Genomic DNA, 18,301 nt, shown 5'->3' with positions numbered 1-18,301 from the left:
GCCTCTTTGATAAGGAAAATGGATCACAGCCGTTGCATTGGATCAGATATATGGCTGTCAGACACTCGAGATACACTAATAGGTTTTTAGGGGCTTGCAAACAGCGGAGCTGCTATACTGGCTGCTGGAACTGCTGCGTACGGTGCCTGAGAGATTTGTATAGAGAATAGGAAATGATATGTATAGAGGGCATAGAATAGTATGCATTTCTTTTGGGGGGGGGGGGGGGATAGGGTGTCATTTGTGACGCCACCAAAGACTTCAGTTCAGTCCAGTTCACTTTATTGGCCTGATTCAGGAAGTTGTCTTGAATCTTGTGTTATTGAGTGCTCCCCAACGCCCTCTGACTCCATTCCATGTGTATAACTTTGCTCACCAAGTTACCCTCTTTTTTTTCTTCTCCTCTTTCTTTCCTTCCCCAGGCACGGTGGTGATGCAGGTGACCGCTACAGACGCTGATGACCCTACATATGGTAACAGTGCCAGGGTGGTCTACAGCATCCTGCAAGGACAGCCATACTTCTCTGTGGAGCCCAACACAGGTCAGTGTTTACAGACCCTGTCTTTTTTATTTTCTGTAGACAGAAAGGAGAGGTAGGGTCAGTTACAATGCAAATACAGAGTTCTATAATATTTACCCTCTACAGTCTATCTGTACTCAAGGGAGCAATGTTCCCACAAAGTGAACAGGGAAGAATACACAAGGTGCCATTAACCTGCCTCAATTAACCTGCCTCAAATTCAACTAACACCTGAATGAAACCCAAATTCATACTGCGAGTGAACCAGGATATGAACAGTGCACTACCCCGTCACTACCACGTCTGGAGACTGTGTGTGTGTGTGTGCGTGTGCGTTCACCGCGGCTATTAACTCCCGTGTCAGACTGAAGAGACATGACAGAAAAGAAGGACAGAATCTCTGCCAACCGCCGCTTTTCTATCCCACTGCTCCGTCACCACTGCTATATTTAATCATTTGTAATGTGTGCTTTGGAATGGATCCCAAATGTGTTCTTTGCTTAAACAAAAGGGAAATGGCGACCCCCAAAAAGATATTTGCCGTTTTAATCTCAGGATTAACAGTAATATGGTTTATGCCAGATGTGCCATGTAAACAACAACGAGAGAGGGAGTGGGAAAGATAAAAAGATAGAAAGAAGAGAGAGAGAGAGATAATAGACAGAGAGTGAGAGTAAGAAAGAATAGAGGGAGAACGAGAGAGAGAGAGAAGAAAGATAAAGAGAGAGAAAGATAGTGTAGAGAGATATATTCAGAGTGTATTGGTGTATACATACAGTACACACACACACATACTGTATATCTATGTATTGTTCCCCCTCAGAACTACTTGAATGGACTAGCGTGTTTTTCAGTTGCTAGCTGTCCTTCAGCGAGTGAGATACACACACACACACTCCTCTGTGTCTCCCTCCCCCCCTGCTGCCACATCCTAAGTGATGAAAGAGCAGGATGAGAGTGTTATACCCCTGCGTTCACCGTGCGTTTCACCAACGCTGCTCAGAACTAGGTTTGAATGATGTGCACCATCAACCCTCACATCCCCTATTGTTTGATATTCAATTAATTTCCTCTTTGGAAAAAGTGTTAGTGCTATAAATATCTATATCGAACAGAAGTATCTAATCTTGCATCACTTTCACCGTCTGTCCTGACTGTCTGTCCTTCACATTCAGGTGTGATCAAGACAGCCCTGCCTAACATGGACAGGGAGACCAAGGAGAACTATGTGGTTGTGATCCAGGCTAAAGACATGGCTGGCCAGATGGGTGGTTTATCAGGGACCACCACAGTCAGCATTACCCTCTCTGATGTCAATGACAACCCACCACGCTTCCCAAAGAGTGAGTATAGTGCACACAAACAGACAGATGTGTGTACGCACATGCACACACACACACACACACACACACACACACACACACACACACACACACACACACACACACACAAACACACACGTGCGCACGCACACACACACACACACACACACACACACACACACACACACACACACACACACACACACACACACACACACACACACACACACACACACACACGTGCACCCAATCTCACATACACACAGTGAATATAAAACTAATTTCACTATACAGGCTTGTGCCAACCAGGCAGCCTCCATCTGGTGGCAATTTCAAAATGAATGTGGATTATTGCAGAAAGTATTACTGTGCTGCTGTGGCGTGTGTCTGTGTGTGTATGTGTGCGTGTGTGTGGCAGCGCCGCTCTCTTGAAGGCTTGGCATAATTACATGTAGAGCCATATGAGAGAGTGAAGGGTCCTGCACAGTGCATCAGATCAGCCTGCTAATCCCTATTAAATGAAAAGAGTACACTGTGGGTTTTATCTTCTTCGCTCTCTGTTTATCTCTAACTCTATCACTTTCATTCTCTTTCTCTCTGTCATCCTCTGTCTCTTGCTCTTGCTCTCTCTAACGCTCTCAATGTCACTGTGTGTGGCTCCGCTACTGCCCTTTGTTTCTCGTTTTTTTCTCCTTCCTCATCCTCGCTTTCACTGTTTCTTTTGCCAATCATCTTTTTCTCATACACTCCTCTCCCACTTTCCTTCAATCTCCTCTCACACACTGTCTCCTGTCCCTCTCTTTCCCTTGCTTTCTCCCTTTCTGGTGCATCTGGTGAATTGCAAAGGCAGCTGCATCAGATTGACAGATTACTGGTGTCATTTTGTTTCCCCTCAATAACAGCAGTGTGTGTGTGTGCTTCTGTGTCTCTGTGTTTACCTCTGTGTGTGTGCGTGTGTGTGTGTGGGCGTGTTACACTTGGTTAGAATCAACGCATACAAGCCAAACAGCACTTCACGTGACAAAACTCACACAAACGTAGAAACACTGACTCCATTTATCACCCTCTACAACAGGGAGACAAACACTGTCACTGCACCTCACCTCAATGGACAGAACAAGAAGGGAGGGATGGAAGGGGTAGAGATGGCTAGAAAGGAAGAGAAGGTGAGATGGGGAGGAATACATGGAGGGAGGGATGAAGAGAGGGGGCAGGTAGAAAGAGAAGAACAGAGTGAGGGAAAGTGGATATTGTAATGGGACACCCAGTGTCAGGCAGCGATATAATTGTTGTATATTATACCTCTCGACCCAATACTGAATACTTGTTAGCCTGGGAAACGTCTCCATAGTGGGAGGTGTGTGTGTGTGTGTGTGTGTGTGTGCTTGTGTGTGTGTGTGTGTGTGTGTGTGTGTGTGTGTGTGTGTGTGTGTGTGTGTGTGTGTGTGTGTGTGTGTGTGTGTGTGTGTGTGTGTGTGTGTGTGTGTGTGTGTGTGTGTGTGTGTGTGTGTGTGTGTGTGTGTGTGGTTTTACTATCCTTGTGGAGACCATACATCCTCACAAGATAGTATGGTTAGGGTTAAGGAAAATAGGATTTTGAATGGGAATTAATTGTTTGTTCCCTACAACGATAGTAAAACAAACATGTCTGAATCTGTGTGTGTGCCCATACCTTTGTGTGTGTGCGTGTGTGTGTACACTTGCGTGCGTGCATGCAAGATGTGTGTGTGTGGGACCTGCCGACTCAGGCGTTGCCAGAATGATGTCAGCATGTTTTATGAGGGTGTCAGTGGTGTTTGTATATGCAGCCCGTGTGTATGTCAGGTCCATCCCTCTGCAGACCAGACCAGCTATTTATTTAAGCATATGAGATACAGTGGGGTGCTCAGGCTGACAGACAGGGACGCATCAATTTATCTGGCTCAAACCAGGAAATCATCTGGTGAAAATAACTAGCTATGTATGGGCCATTGTATTCAGAGTTGAATAAATGATGCAAGATTGATTGATCTTGGCTTTTAAGATGTACAGTATTTAAAAGTATGAGTTTAGGGGTTGATCCAGGTGCTACAGATGGAGAAAAAACAACAACAACGAATGTGTGTATGTCTTTCCTCCAGGTCTGTATGAGTTCAAAGCTCCCGAGTCGACAGAACCGGGCTCGACGGTGGCCGTGCTGCGAGCTACGGACGCTGACATCGGCAGGAACGCTGAGATGACCTACCGAATCACCAGCAGCGACGGCCCCGCCATGTTCGACATCTCAACCAATAGGAGCACACAGGATGGCGTCATCACCCTCAGGAAGGTCAGTGAATGGCTGGATTCCAAATCTACCACTACCCTTTGTCCCTAGTCCCTATTCCTTCGCCCCTAATCCCTAGGTCATTCCTTCAGTATGGCTGGATTCCAAATCACTCCTAGTCCCTCGTTCATGGGGCATTCGACCCTACTCCCTAGGTGTTATCACACTCAGAAAGTTCAGTATGGCTGGATTCGAAATTGAACCGTAACCCCTATAAACACTAGATCAAGGTTTCCCAAGCTCGGTCCTCGGGACCCCAAGGGGTGCACGTTTTGGTTTTTGCCCTAGCACTACACAGCTGATTCAAATAATCAACTAATCCTCAAGCTTTGATAACTTGATTCAGGTGTGTAGTGTTCGGGCAAAAACCAAAACGTGCACCCCTTGGAGCAAGTTTGGGAAACACTGCGCTAGACTGTCCTACTGTCCACACTTGTTCAAAATGTTTGGATTCCAAATCAACCCCTAACCAGTACTCCCTAGGGCCCTAGAAGTATCTGGAAGATTTAAGTGATATGGTAACTGCTTCACCTTGCCTTTTGAAAGGGTGGATTTTGCCACATTGCTATCCAGTCATGTCAGATTGTACATTCACATGCTCAGATAGGATGTATTCTTAGTCACGGTTTCTGAGTGCAGATCAGATTGATGCTGGGTATTTATTTCACCAGAACCAGTCAGTAGTCCTCTGGGTGCGCTGAGCTATAGTATGTGTTGATGTATTAAACAGAATCAGATTGTTGCTTTATCAAGCGCCCCCTTATCCTCTAGTGTGGCTTTAAATCGATCACGCCACTTCCACCAGGTCATCATTGAGTGGAGGGAGATGTAATTGCCTTCTGCTGATGCTACCGTTGTAATGATATTGGAGGGATCTAGGCTCGCTCTCTCTCGCTCTGTGTGTATGTGCGGGCGTGTGCATGTGCGTGTGTACAGGGTCTGGTCTACAACCGAGCCTACTTTAATTAAATGGCTCATCTAGGTAAAAGGGCATGCCATTTCTCCTGTACCACTAGTACTGTCACCAAACAACACATGCTCATGTTGACATCATTAAACCCCTGTCTTGAGGAAAATCCAAGCAGGACAAAAATAAATCAATGATTTATTGAGTATGAAGGGTCATATCAAATGTCTGTATTTGTTTGATATCAAGATCGGTACAGGCAGACAGTGGCCAGTTGAAAGCTCATTGGCATTGAAAAACCTGCGCTGATGCAAGTGCGCACACAACAACACACACACACACACACACACACACACAACACACACACACACACACACACACACACACACACACACCACACACACACACACACAACACACAACACAACACAGGCAACACACACACACACACACACACACCTACCTCTCTGGTTAAATGACTGCATTTGATTTGGCAGTTGCTCCCTCACAGCTAAAGGCACACGTCAGATGTGTTCTTTCCAGAGAGCGTTGGTGTGATGACACTCTTAAAGATGAAGCACAGAGCCAGAGGTTTCATCCCATGGCTAGAGTTTCCATAGCATATACCAGTTATTCCCATGAAGGGAATAATAATAATAATACTACATGGTATTTATATAATGGACCCAAAGTCGCTTAGAAGCAAACAAGTGCACACTTCAGGAGAAAGGAGAGATTAATGGGATTCACACAAATAGAAAGAAGAGGAGAAAGCCCAACTCTCCCGATACACCCTCGGAGAGTGAGGTCACTGCCAGGGGCTGCCATTATCAAATCAAATCAAATTCTATTAGTCACATGCGCCGAATACAACAGGTGTAGACCTTACAGTGAAATGCTTACTTACGAGCCCCTAACCAACAATGCAGTAAAAAAAAAATATATATGAGTAAGAATAACGAATAAAAGTAATACAAGTAATTAAAGAGCAGCAGTAAAATAACAATAGTGAGACGATACACAGGGGGGTACTGGTACAGAGTCAATGTGCGGGGGCACCGGTTAGTTGAAGTAATATGTACATGTAGGTAGAGTTATTACAGTGACTATGCATAGATGATAACAACAGAGAGTAGCAGCGGTGTAAAAGAGGGAGAGGGGGGGTGTTCAGGGTTAGATGTTCAGGAGTCTTATGGCTTGGGGGTTGAAGCCGTTTAGAAGCCTCTTGGACCTAGACTTGGTGCAATTAGGGTTAAGTGCCTTGCTCAAGGGCACATCAATAGATCTTTCACCTTGTCGGCTTGGGGATTTGAACTAGTGTAATGTAATATAGAAATCGCCAATAGCTGGATGAGTCACCATTTAGTTTGGTGGAAATGATCCAACGATTATGTAGGTTGGTGGAAATCCCCATCGACTGAGGATGAGGGGTCTCCATTACGTATGTTGAATAATAATAAACTACATTTATCAATCTGACTCCATTATTATGTGAATGCTATAGGCCCATACCCGTATCCAGTGGGTATAGCCAAGGTTGCGAGCCTTGCGTCACCACTCAGAATACTATAAGATACACATGTCTAGGTTTACTGTTGTGCAATTATAAAGAGGCTGAGGAACAAGGAGCTAATATCTGGCAATTACTGTCCTAGCATTAAATTATTGAGTTAACCTCAGCTCAGAGATGCATAGTTAGAGACCAAGCGTACTGCATATGCTATGTGTATAGTGTAATTAACAACTATCAATAGCCCTATTAAATTATAGGCATATAGTCAATCAAATAATTACTCTGTAAAACGAGGAATGCATTTACTCAATTCAACTAATAGAATGTATTCCGAAATAATTGACACTCAAACAATTACAGTGCACATGAAATACATACATTACAAAGTAACAAAGGGTAATTACTATCCCCAATAGGCTAAGACTTAACGTGGTTACACGTGTCTTCTGCTCAGAATCATCTCTAAGAGAAAAACTGTGTGTTTGATACACACAGGAGCTTGAATTTAAATGACTTAACACTTTGCAAGTGAAAACGAAAACAGGAAAACACACCCAGATTCTAATCTAACCAACTCTAACCAATTTCAATCCAGTCACTTTAAAAATACATCAATCAGAAAAAATATAATGCAATAAGACATATCGAAATGTGCAGCTCTTTATAAGCTCTTGAAACAAACCAACCACAACAATTTAATTCGCACAGTAACATTCATTTAGTCGATTCAAGTTTCATCAGTCTTCACACCTCTCCTGGTGACAGTGACCCTAGGATTTCCATGAGAACTTCTCATCCTGGAGATTGTGACAGCAAAGGTGTGACTCGCTCCTGTGAGATGCAAATATACAGCCATCACTCCGGACAATGCCATATTGAATCAACTCACCAGGCTGGTTTCAGCAAGTCACCAGTCGCGAGTATATTACCTTCTCATGTTCTTCTACTAGACTAGCAACATTTCGGTTACTGGCCCAACGCTCTAGACACCAGAAAACAGCCAGACAGAAAAAGAGGGAGTCGTTGAGCTACACTGAATTAATTCAATTGTTGATATTGTGTGTTTCTTCGACGAGGATTGTGTTGCAAATCACAGGATTTGTCTGTGTTAGAGGGGAAGTGAATTAAAAATGTGTCAACTGACGAGGGACAGAGCGGTTGAGTCACACTGAATCAATTCAATTGTTGATAGAGTGCGCGTTGCTTGGTGTGTCTGTGTGTGTCTGTGCGTGCGTGTGTGTGTGTGTTGCTTAGACGAGGAGGGTGTTGCATGTCACAGGATTTGTCTGTGTGAAAAAGGAAAGTAAGTGGAATAGAAATGTGTCATCTGGCGATTTGAGTGTGTGTGAGTTGTTAACCCTCTCTTCTCCGCTCTCCCTCTGTCTCCTCAGTCTCTGGACTTTGAGAGGAAGCGGTCCTACACTCTAAGGATCCAGGTGGAGAACTCCAACCCTGACCCTCGGTTCCTGCGCTATGCGGCGACCACGGACGGGGCGACGGTCAAACTGATCGTGGAGGATGTGGACGAGCCGCCCGTGTTCGACCGGGTCGGCTATGTCATGGAGGTCAAAGAAGACGTGGCAGTAGGCACGATCATCGGATCGGTCAGCGCCACAGATCCAGACAGTAGCCGCAGTCCCGTCAGGTACTACGCACGCACACAAACACACACATTGGGGAGGGGAGAGGACAGACACACGCACACACACACATACACACTTATCTGTTGTTATTAATCAACGGAGGAGCCCAGCCGACTGAATTATTGAGAATATTAGATTGGCAATTAGCACCCCAACAGAAACAGATTTAACAAGCTTAGACTTACTGTCAGAAACGAGAGGGGCAAATAGTGTGTCTGTATGTGTGTGTTTGTCTGTGAGTGTGTAGGGCGCATTTAGATAGATAGATGCTAACACGGTTGGTTGTTCAGAAAAAAGGAGTAAAAATAGTGGTTGTGAAAGGGGAGAGCGGAAGAGGGTGGATATGGAAGAGAGGGAAGATTGGGGTAGGGGGTGCGATGGTACACGATACCTGAGCGACTGATCGCCCCGGTTCATGCTCTCCCCCGGAGGTATGCTTCCCTCCTTCGCTCCCCTTCCCTCTTCTCCCTGTCAACATCTGCAACTAAATGGCACTCTATGGGCCCTGATCAAAAGTAGTGCACTATATAGGAAATAGGGTGAATTTGGGACACAGCCGACGTCTCATCCTCCATTAATCAAACTGATGTATAACAGTCATTCTTAGGAAGTGGAGAAACACAACACGACTGGATTATATACCTCTCGACCCAATACTGAATACTTGTTAGCCTGGGAAACGTCTCCATAGTGGGAGGTGTGTGTGTGTGTGTGTGTGTGTGTGTGTGTGTGTGTGTGTGTGTGTGTGTGTGTGNCCCCCCCCCCTCCCCCGGGAGTCTGCTTCCCCCCTCCACTCCCTTGCTCTCTTCCAAGTCTATGTTTGTGTCCCAAATGGCACCCTATTCCCTATATCGCACTATGAGCCCTGGACAAAAGTGGTGCACTATATAGCGAATAGGGTACATTTGGGACAACCCACATCCACTACTCTATTAATCAAACTGATGTATCACACTAGTCCCCAGGAAGTGAAGAAAAACAACACTACTAGATAACCTGTTTGTGTGTGTGTTTATGCATTTGTGTGCGTACGCGTTTGTGTGCGCATGCATTCGCGTGTGTGTTTTGCGAGTGTATCTCCAAACAGCCATTAGGACCACTACACCATGATAGCACAGATAAACATTTTTGAAGTCATTCTATTTTTAGCCGAACGACCAATCCACAACTGTCAGATATTTGTAGCAGTAGGATGTATTGTTGTAATAATGCGGCACTGGATTCCTCTATAAAGAATGCAAGGACATGTATACTTGTTTGTTTTGTGCAGATACAGGTACTCGATAGAACAGCGCACAGACAAAGACAGGGTGCATAATATTCCTGCGAACGTGAAGAAGCTTATACACTGCAGCACAGCCTACAGTGCATTGGGTTTATGTGAAAACAAAGTGAGGAAGCTTATACTTGTTTGCTATGTGCAGGTACTCTATTGACCGGCGTACAGACATGGACAGGGTGCTCAACGTGCACCCAGGTAACGGCTCAGTGTTCATGCTGAGGACTCTGGACAGAGAGGACATCGCCTGGCACAATGTCTCTGTTATTGCCACTGAGTTCAGTAAGTACCATGTTTTTTTATTTCACCTTTATTTAACCAGGTAGGCCAGTTGAGAAGTTCTCATTTACAACTGCGACCGGGCCAAGATAAAGCAAAGCAGTGCAACAAAAACAACAACACAGAGTTACACATAAACCAGTGTACAGTCAATAACACAAAATAAAATAAAAATAGAAAAATCTAGGTACAGTGTTTGCAAATGTAGAAGAGTAGGGAGGTAGGCAATAAATAGGCCATAGAGGGGAAAATAATTACAATTTAGCATTAAWACTGGAGTGATAGATGTGCAGATGATGATGTGCAAGTAGAGATACTGAGGTGCAAAAGAGCAAGAGGGTAAGTAATAATATGGGGATGAAGTAGTCGGTGTGCTATTTACAGATTGGCTGTGTACAGGTACAGTGATCCGGAAGCTGCTCTGACAGCTGATGAATAAAGTTAGAGAGGGGGATATAAGACTCCAGCTTCAGAGATTTTTGCAATTCGTTCCAGTCATTGGCAGCAGAGAACTGGAAGGGAAGGCGGCCAAAGGAGGTGTTGGCTTTGGGGGTGACCATTGCAATATACCTGCTGGAGCGCATGCTACGGGTGGGTGTTGCTATGGTGACCAGTGAGCTGAGATAAGGCGGGGCTTTCCCTAGCAAAGACTTATAGATGACCTGGAGCCAGTGGGTTTGGCGACGGATATTTAGTGAGGGCCAGCCAACTTCGGCCCGCACCGGAGCCGCCACCGACGCTAGATGCCCACCCCTATAGACCCTCCCCTATAGAGTCAGGTTTTGCGGCCCGGAGTCCGCACCTTTGGGGGGGGATACTGTCACGCCCTGACCATAGAGAGACGTTTTATTCTCTATTTTGGTTAGGTCGGGGTGTGACTAGGGTGGGTAATCTAGGTTGTTTTATTTCTATGTTGGCATGGTATGGTTCTCAATCAGAGGCATCTGTTTAGCGTTGTCTCTGCTTGGGGATCATATTTAGGCAGCCATTTCCCCACTGTTTTTTGTGGGATCTTGTTTATGTGTAGTTGCCTGTGAGCACTCCATAGCTTCACGTATCGTTTGCTTTTTTTATTGTTTTTGTGCGTTTCACGTCAATAAATTATGTGGAACACATATCACGCTGCGCTTTGGTCCGAATGTTCTTACGACGATCGTGATACATACAGGTCGCAGTGGTGGGTAGTATATGGGGCATTGGTGATAAAAATGGATGGCACTGTGATAGACTACATCCAGTTTGCTGAGTCGAGTGTTGGGGGCTATTTTGTAAATGACATCGCCGAAGTCAAGAATCGGTAGGATAGTCAGTTTTACGAGGGTATGTTTGGCAGAGGAGGCTTTGTTGTGAAATAGGAAGCCGATTCTAGACTTAATTTTGGAATGGAGATGCTTAATATGAGTCTGGAAGGAGAGTCTAACCAGACACCTAGGTATTTGTAGTTGTCCACATATTCTAGGTCCGAACCGTCCAGAGTAGTGATGCTAGTCGGGCGGGCGGGTGCGGGCAGCAAACGGTTGAAGAGCATGCACTTAGGTTTACTAGCATTTAAAAGCAGTTGGAGGCCACGGAAGGAGTGTTGTATGGCGTTGAAGCTTGTTTGGAGGTTTGTTAGCACAGTGTCCAAAGAAGGGCCAGATGTATACAGAATGATGTCGTCTGTGTAGAGGCGGATCAGAGAATCACCAGCTGCAAGAGTGACATCATTGATATACACAGAGAAAAGAGTCGGCCCGAGAATTGAACCCTGTGGCACCCCCATAGAGACTGCCAGAGTTCCAGACAAAAGGCCCTCCGATTTGACACACTGAACTCTATCTGAGAAGTAGTTGGTGAACAAGGCGAGGAAGTCATTTGAGAAGCCAAAGCTATTGAGTCTGCCGATAAGAATGCAGTGATTGACAGAGTCGAAAGCCTTGGCCTTGTTGATCATTGATGTACGTGTGTGCTTGTGTGTGTGTTTGCGTGCATGTGTGTGTGTGTGGTGAATTACTACAGTACTTTCTAGTTACATGTACAGTAGTATGAGCAGTTGAGTTAGCATCATTGTATCAACAAGACAAAGCAGATCTACTTCCATAGCCCCCAAATCCAATATGGACCTTGAATCCAGTTCCACATAATACTTTTTTTTCTTCATTCTTCCTCTCTAATCATGGACTGATTCAGACCTGGGACACCAGATCAGGTACAACAACATACCAGCATTACTCCGGACCTCATAGGGCAGTGCTTGCTTTGCGTTTGTTCATCTCCCCCTACTGGGTGCGAGCCACTGTCGTAGTGTAAGATTTGAATAGCCCTGTTCACAGTATTTTCCACTGTGAGCAGGGGTATTCAGATCTTACACTACGCGATCCTGACTGCTGGTTTTCTATTCTACCGGATAATTTATTGCACCCACTTGCCGTCGCCGGTCTAAATCAGTCCCTGATTAGAGGGTAAGAATGAAAAAAAGCAGTGGAACTGACTTCAAAGTCTAGATTTGAATTTGAGGGACGTACACCAAAGTGCTTGCTGAGACAAAGAACAGTATCATAATTGTATCAAAGGCAGTTATTGTCTTTTACTTGGTGTTGTTATTAAATGTCATGTCCCTTTGTTACACAGACAACCCACGGCTGATGAGTCGTGTACCAGTCTATGTTAGAGTACTGGACGTTAATGACAACGCTCCTACGTTCGCCACATACTACGAGACATTTGTCTGTGAAAACGCCAAGGCTAACCAGGTAATGGAAAACAATGTACTATTATTTTAAACCCCTACAGCAGGTCTTCTTTGCCACCTAAGGTCCCCAACTGATCTAACCTTTATCAGTTTATAACCCTCGTCAGTTAACACATTCGTCTTGTTCCTCGAGATAAAGTAGGTTATCTGTGCTTGATCATATCTGTCATGCCTTTTTCAGAGGATTCAGACAGTAAGTGCTGCAGACGCTGACGAGCCTATTGGTGGACACAGGTTCTTCTTTAGTCTAGCGCACGAGGCTTCTGTGAAAGCCAACTTCACCGTCAGAGACAATAAAGGTATGTGCCCTTCCTCCTGTAGAACAACAGTTGACACACATTTAATTGTCAGTGTCTTTTATTTGGTGTATTCATAACATGCTGTATGTATTCCACAGCTGCAATGATCACAATTTGTAAATCACACCCAGTCGTATATACTTAAGCACACTCAAATATAATATTTAAGGCCGTACATTTGAGACAAGATAAATTGAAAGAAAACAAGCCTCTTAAAAAACTGTGAAACGTTCCTCATCCTAACTTGTATAGTAGCTAACTCTAACGCGTTTCTCTCCAACAGACAACACGGCAGGTATCCTGACCAGACGGAACAGCTACAGCCGGCTACAGAGGAGTACCTATCTGGTTCCCGTGGTGATCTCAGACAGCGACTTCCCCATGCAGAGTAGCACCAACACCCTGACGGTGCACGTTTGTACCTGCGACCGCGAGGGGAACATGCAGCTGTGTAACCAGGAAGCTCTGGTCCTCACCGCAGGCCTCAGCACTGGAGCCCTCATGGCCATCATCTTCTGTGTCCTCATACTGCTCAGTGAGTACTGTGCAATTCAGTAAAAAAAACATGTTATTTGGCATGTGGCTTACATTGAGCATATTTAAGGCATCAATCACATCAACACACATAAATTCTAAGTTTCACATCCACATCACACGTCCTATGTGGCAGCGCAAGCCTTTCTCAGCCCACCAAAGTACATTAGTGAGCGTATCATATATCCACACCATCAATGGTTCCCAACAGACAAAAGCTATCCTTCAGAAAATAGGAGGAATCCAGGAAGGAAAAATATAAAAAGTTGCTCAGCCTTTTTTTGTCTTGTTTCTGAAGTGATCATGATCAATGCATCCCTCAGTATCGAAGCACACTCCTCTCCTTTCCTTTGCTCACCTCTCCCTTCCTCGCCTCTCCTCTCCCATCTCATACTCAAGTTCTTCTCTCTCTTTCCCTCTCTTTTTGTTGTCTATAGTGATCGTGGTGCTGTTCGCTGCCCTGAGGAGGCAGCAGAGGAAGAAGGAGCCTCTGATCATCTCCAAAGAGGATGTGAGAGACAACGTCGTCAGCTACAACGATGAAGGGGGCGGAGAGGAGGACACCCAGGCCTTTGATATTGGCACGCTGCGCAACCCAGAGGCCACAGAGGAGAGCAAACAGCGCAGGGACATGAAGCCCGAGACCCTGCACCCTCCCGTCCGTCGGACTGTGATCCTTCCCCTGGCCCACAGGGACAACGCGGACGTCAGGAACTTCATAGACCAAAGGCTTCAGGAAAACGACCAGGACCCCACCGCACCGCCCTACGACTCCCTGGCCACCTACGCCTACGAAGGGAGCGGCTCGGTTGCTGAGTCCCTTAGCTCCCTGGGCTCCATGACCACAGAGGGAGACCAGGACTATAACTACCTGAGTGAGTGGGGACCCAGGTTTAAGAAACTAGCTGACTTGTACGGGGGAGAGGACAGTGACAGCTGCAGGGATTCCTAATGAGAGAGAAGGAGCTCGTAAGAGGGGAGCTAAAGGAAAACGTACAACAAACAAACACTCGCACACTAGCTAAAGTGAACTTAACTCCTGGTACTTTGTGAATGTGGCAAACAATAGAACAAAACAAAGACGACACAAACGGACACGAGGCAGTATTTTACCGTCGTTGATCACCGTTGATGTTTGACCTCTCTGGAGGACTAGGAGGAAGAAGCTAAGCTATCCTGTCAGTATTAGTGGTCTTTCTCTTTCTCTGCTAGGCATCATGGGACTCCTGAGGAAAATACTTGTTGTACTTTACTCTGTACACCAGGCCCACATACACAGTATCTCTATATACAAACAAACTTCTACTCTTTTCTTTTTCAAAAGCTTCCTGCAAAGGAGGGAGTAACAGCAAGCGCTTTTGTGGTGGACTTGATAGACAGACAACGCCTATTAATTTTTCAGTGTTTCTGGGACAAAAAAAGCTGCATTTTGTGAGTTCTATCGTAGCTTGTGTGTGCGTATCTGTAAATCGATACAATACAGTGTACAGTTATGTTTTGTTTTCAGGCTTCTAGCGTCCCATCCACCCCCTTATAGCAATGACTCTGTATGTCACAATGCTCTTTTGAGGTCACACAAGCCTTGCTGAGAGGCTGAATGCCTTATCTCTATGGGTACACTCAAACTGTCCGCCAGTCACCCACTATGGCATCATTGACTTGAATGGGGACAACCGCTCTACTCATTCTATTTCTATGGGTTGGACATCACAAAACACATCTTTCTGACTGTCAATACCTGATCCACATCTCCTTATAGTTTTGCATATATTCTGCCTCACAAATGGCACACTATTCCATGGTGCGTTACATTTGTACTAAGGTACATAAGTCTTTGGTCAACAGTAGTGCACTATCTAGGGAATAGGGTGCCATTTTTGACAAACACATACAGTCATGACCGAAATTATTGGCACCCTTGATGAAGATGAGAAAAACGACTGAGCTGTATTTTATGCTAATTTTTTTGATTATACTAATACAATTGCTCAGAGAAAGAAATTTTGTTTAACAAGTAATACATTGTTTTCTCCCAAAAATAGTGGTCAAAATTATTGCTTAGTACTCAGGTACCCTCCACTTGTGAGGATAACAGCACTTAGCCTTTTGCTAAAATGTTTTATGAGATTGGAGTACACATTGGGAGGGATCTTAGACCATTCCTCCGTACCGAATCTTTACATACAGATTTGTTTTTAATTATTGTTATAAAAAATATTTCTATGAGCAATTGTATTAGTTTAAAATAAAATAATATAATTGTCAAATGAATTTATCGTACAATATAGCTCAGTATTTTTTGCTCATTTTTATCAAATAAAGGTTAAATTTTTAAAAATCAAGGATGCCAATAAACAACAATCAAGGATGCCAATCATTTTGATCATGACTATATTCTCTGTGGGGGTAGCTGAAACACCTGGACCAAAAAGCTCCTCTGAGCGCTGTATGTATCTGAAGAACTAATGTCAATAATGCTTCACGTTTAAGGTACCCTCTTTAAAAAGTGTTACTGTAATACCTGTCAAAACATCCTTGTTGACCGGCTGAAGAAGTGGGTGAGAAACTCTGGCGTTGACCTCGACTGGTCCAGGTCATATTTATGTGGCAGACGTTTATCCGTGAGCATGGGTGGTTCAGTAATGTCCCCAGCAGCTATTCACTATTGTGTCCCTCAGGGGTCAAATCTGGGCCACATCCTTTTTTTACCTGTCCCCTTAGTGACATCATCCACAATCATAACATTCCGTTTCACTGCTAGGCGGATGACATACAGCTTTATTTACCAATCAGACCCAGTGACCAAGCTAGCATAGCTACCCTTCACAAGGGTCTTGCTGACATCAAATGTTGGATGTCTGAACATTTTCTCCAGCTCAATGATACAAAATCAGAGGATGTTTTATTTGGCCCCCATCCAGATTGTAAATAACCTTGGTCATTTGTCCACCAATGTAAAGCCTACGGCCAGTAACCTTGTCTTCTTTGTCCTTGACCTCGAGCTGCATGTAAAAACGGTAGTCCAGTCCTGCTTTTATCATCTAAGACAAATAGCTATAGTCAAGTCTTATTTCAGTCACTGATCTGGAGAAAGTTATACATGCTTTTTATTCATGCCTAGATTACTGTTACTCTTTGTATGCACGGCTCAGTCAGAAATCACTCCATTGTCTACAGTTAGTTCAAAATGCTGCAGCTCTTCTTTTAACAGGCACCAGAAAATGTTACCATATCACACCTATTTTAGCTTCTCTACACAGGCTACCAGTCACTTTTAGAATATATTTTAAAATAAAATAAAATCACATGTAAGGCTAGGCTTGGTTTAGCCCCATCCATATGGCAGATATTTTATCTCCCTATGAGCCAGGATGCAGCCTGAGATCCTCTGGCAGGGCACTGCTGACAATTCCAAAGTCTAGGTTGAAAACGAAAGAAGAGCAGATATTTGCCATTAGGGCCCCTGGACTTTGGAATGGTCTGCCAGAGGATATCAGGCTTGCCGATTCAGTGCCTCTTTTTAAATCCCTGCTGAAGACACACTTTTATAAAGATACATTGAAATCATACATTAAAGGTATGATTTTAATTTGCTATCATTTGTCATTTTCCTTTCGGTCTTTGTTAGTACTTTTTATTTTATTATTTTATGAAGTGAAGCACTTTTTACTTGTGTTAAAATGCGCTATACAAATAAAGTAGTTATTATTATGTATTCTTATTGGAAGATTGTCTATAGACATGAAAGCATAGAGGGTTACAGTAGCAGTGTGTTGCTTAGTATAAACGAAACATGCAGTTCCCATTAAACATTAATTACTTACTTAGCGTTTTACTCTGTATGCTTCTCTGTATTTTAAAACAGTTTCCTTTTCATTCAAATGTAAGTAATTGATTGATGGTTGACTATATATTTGTGACGTGCACACTGACAAAAAGGGCATTCTCAGGCTTGACATATTGGGACTATGTGGGGGAAAACGCTGCCTACTAAGGCAAATATGATATTTCAGTTGTGAGGAAGAGGGTCGACATTCCCTTGGGATTGTCCTTGACATAAGAGGTAAAGGTCAATACAATATTAGGATCATGAAGTGGTTTGACACTTACGTATGAAATGGTCATGAAATGGTTTGCCATCATAAAATGGTTTGGCATATATGTAGTAAGAAAATATAGCAATTCATATGAAGCAAAGCAACCCCAAATTGTCCAAGGCCACAAAAGACAAATTAAACAGTAGTAGCATTGCGATATTGCCTCCAAGCATTATTTTTCTATGATTTATGAACAAACAGCTTTGATATCGTTTAGCTGATAAGAGGAATTTATGAGGGAGCACTCGGAGGGCAGCGGCACATCAAGAGAAAAAAAGTACAGAGATGCATCCTAAAAGGCCCTTTATTCTCGATAGTCCACTAATTTCGCCCAGGGCCCTGTTCAAAAGTAGTGTACTATATAGGGAGAAGGCTGCCATTTGGGATTCAGCCTAGCTAAAAACAAGCAGTGGCCGCTCTCTACTAAAGGCCAACCTGAGGACGGATTACATTTATCAGACATTTCAAACTAATAACACAACTGACGTAATTGCCATGATGATGATATTTTTCTCTCTGTCTGCAGCATTTACTCTGTCTGCAGCATCTCTCTGTCTGCAGCATTTACTCTGTCTGCAGCATCTCTCTGTCTGCAGCATTTCACACAAATCGGACTTGATAATTTATTTTTCCCCCAAAAAATCCAAGTGCCCATGGATGTAAAAAATCTTATAATTTGATGAAAATGGTGTGGTAGCTTAGACAGTCCTCTAAGACAAGAACACACTTGTTAAAAATGTATACTACTATAATATGTTCAATATTATAATAAGAAACTGTGTAAAAAAAAAAATGTTTTAAAAGACCATTGAGCACCCACTGTGTAAGTGACTGTTTGAGATTGTGGGAAATGTGGCATTTATTTGGGTTTC

The 18,301-nt window shown here is 43.9% G+C and overlaps 1 protein-coding gene across 1 annotated transcript in view; it reads left to right on the top strand.

Annotated features, from left to right (window-relative positions):
• LOC111953906 (cadherin-6-like) overlaps positions 1-17,155 on the top strand; it is a 93,875-nt gene extending 76,720 nt beyond the window's left edge. The window contains exons 4-12 of the mRNA XM_023973395.2: positions 423-542; positions 1,697-1,864; positions 3,964-4,151; positions 7,959-8,212; positions 9,635-9,771; positions 12,379-12,500; positions 12,681-12,798; positions 13,082-13,333; positions 13,770-17,155. Of these exons, the coding sequence (XP_023829163.2) occupies positions 423-542; positions 1,697-1,864; positions 3,964-4,151; positions 7,959-8,212; positions 9,635-9,771; positions 12,379-12,500; positions 12,681-12,798; positions 13,082-13,333; positions 13,770-14,284 (1,874 nt within the window). The 3' untranslated portion in view covers positions 14,285-17,155. The remainder of the gene's footprint in view (positions 1-422; positions 543-1,696; positions 1,865-3,963; positions 4,152-7,958; positions 8,213-9,634; positions 9,772-12,378; positions 12,501-12,680; positions 12,799-13,081; positions 13,334-13,769) is intronic.
• The last annotated feature ends 1,146 nt before the right edge of the window (positions 17,156-18,301 follow it).

This window comes from Salvelinus sp. IW2-2015, linkage group LG27, assembly GCF_002910315.2.
Source record: "Salvelinus sp. IW2-2015 linkage group LG27, ASM291031v2, whole genome shotgun sequence".
NCBI lineage: Eukaryota > Metazoa > Chordata > Actinopteri > Salmoniformes > Salmonidae > Salvelinus > Salvelinus sp. IW2-2015.
This window is presented reverse-complemented; position numbering and strand designations above follow the sequence as displayed.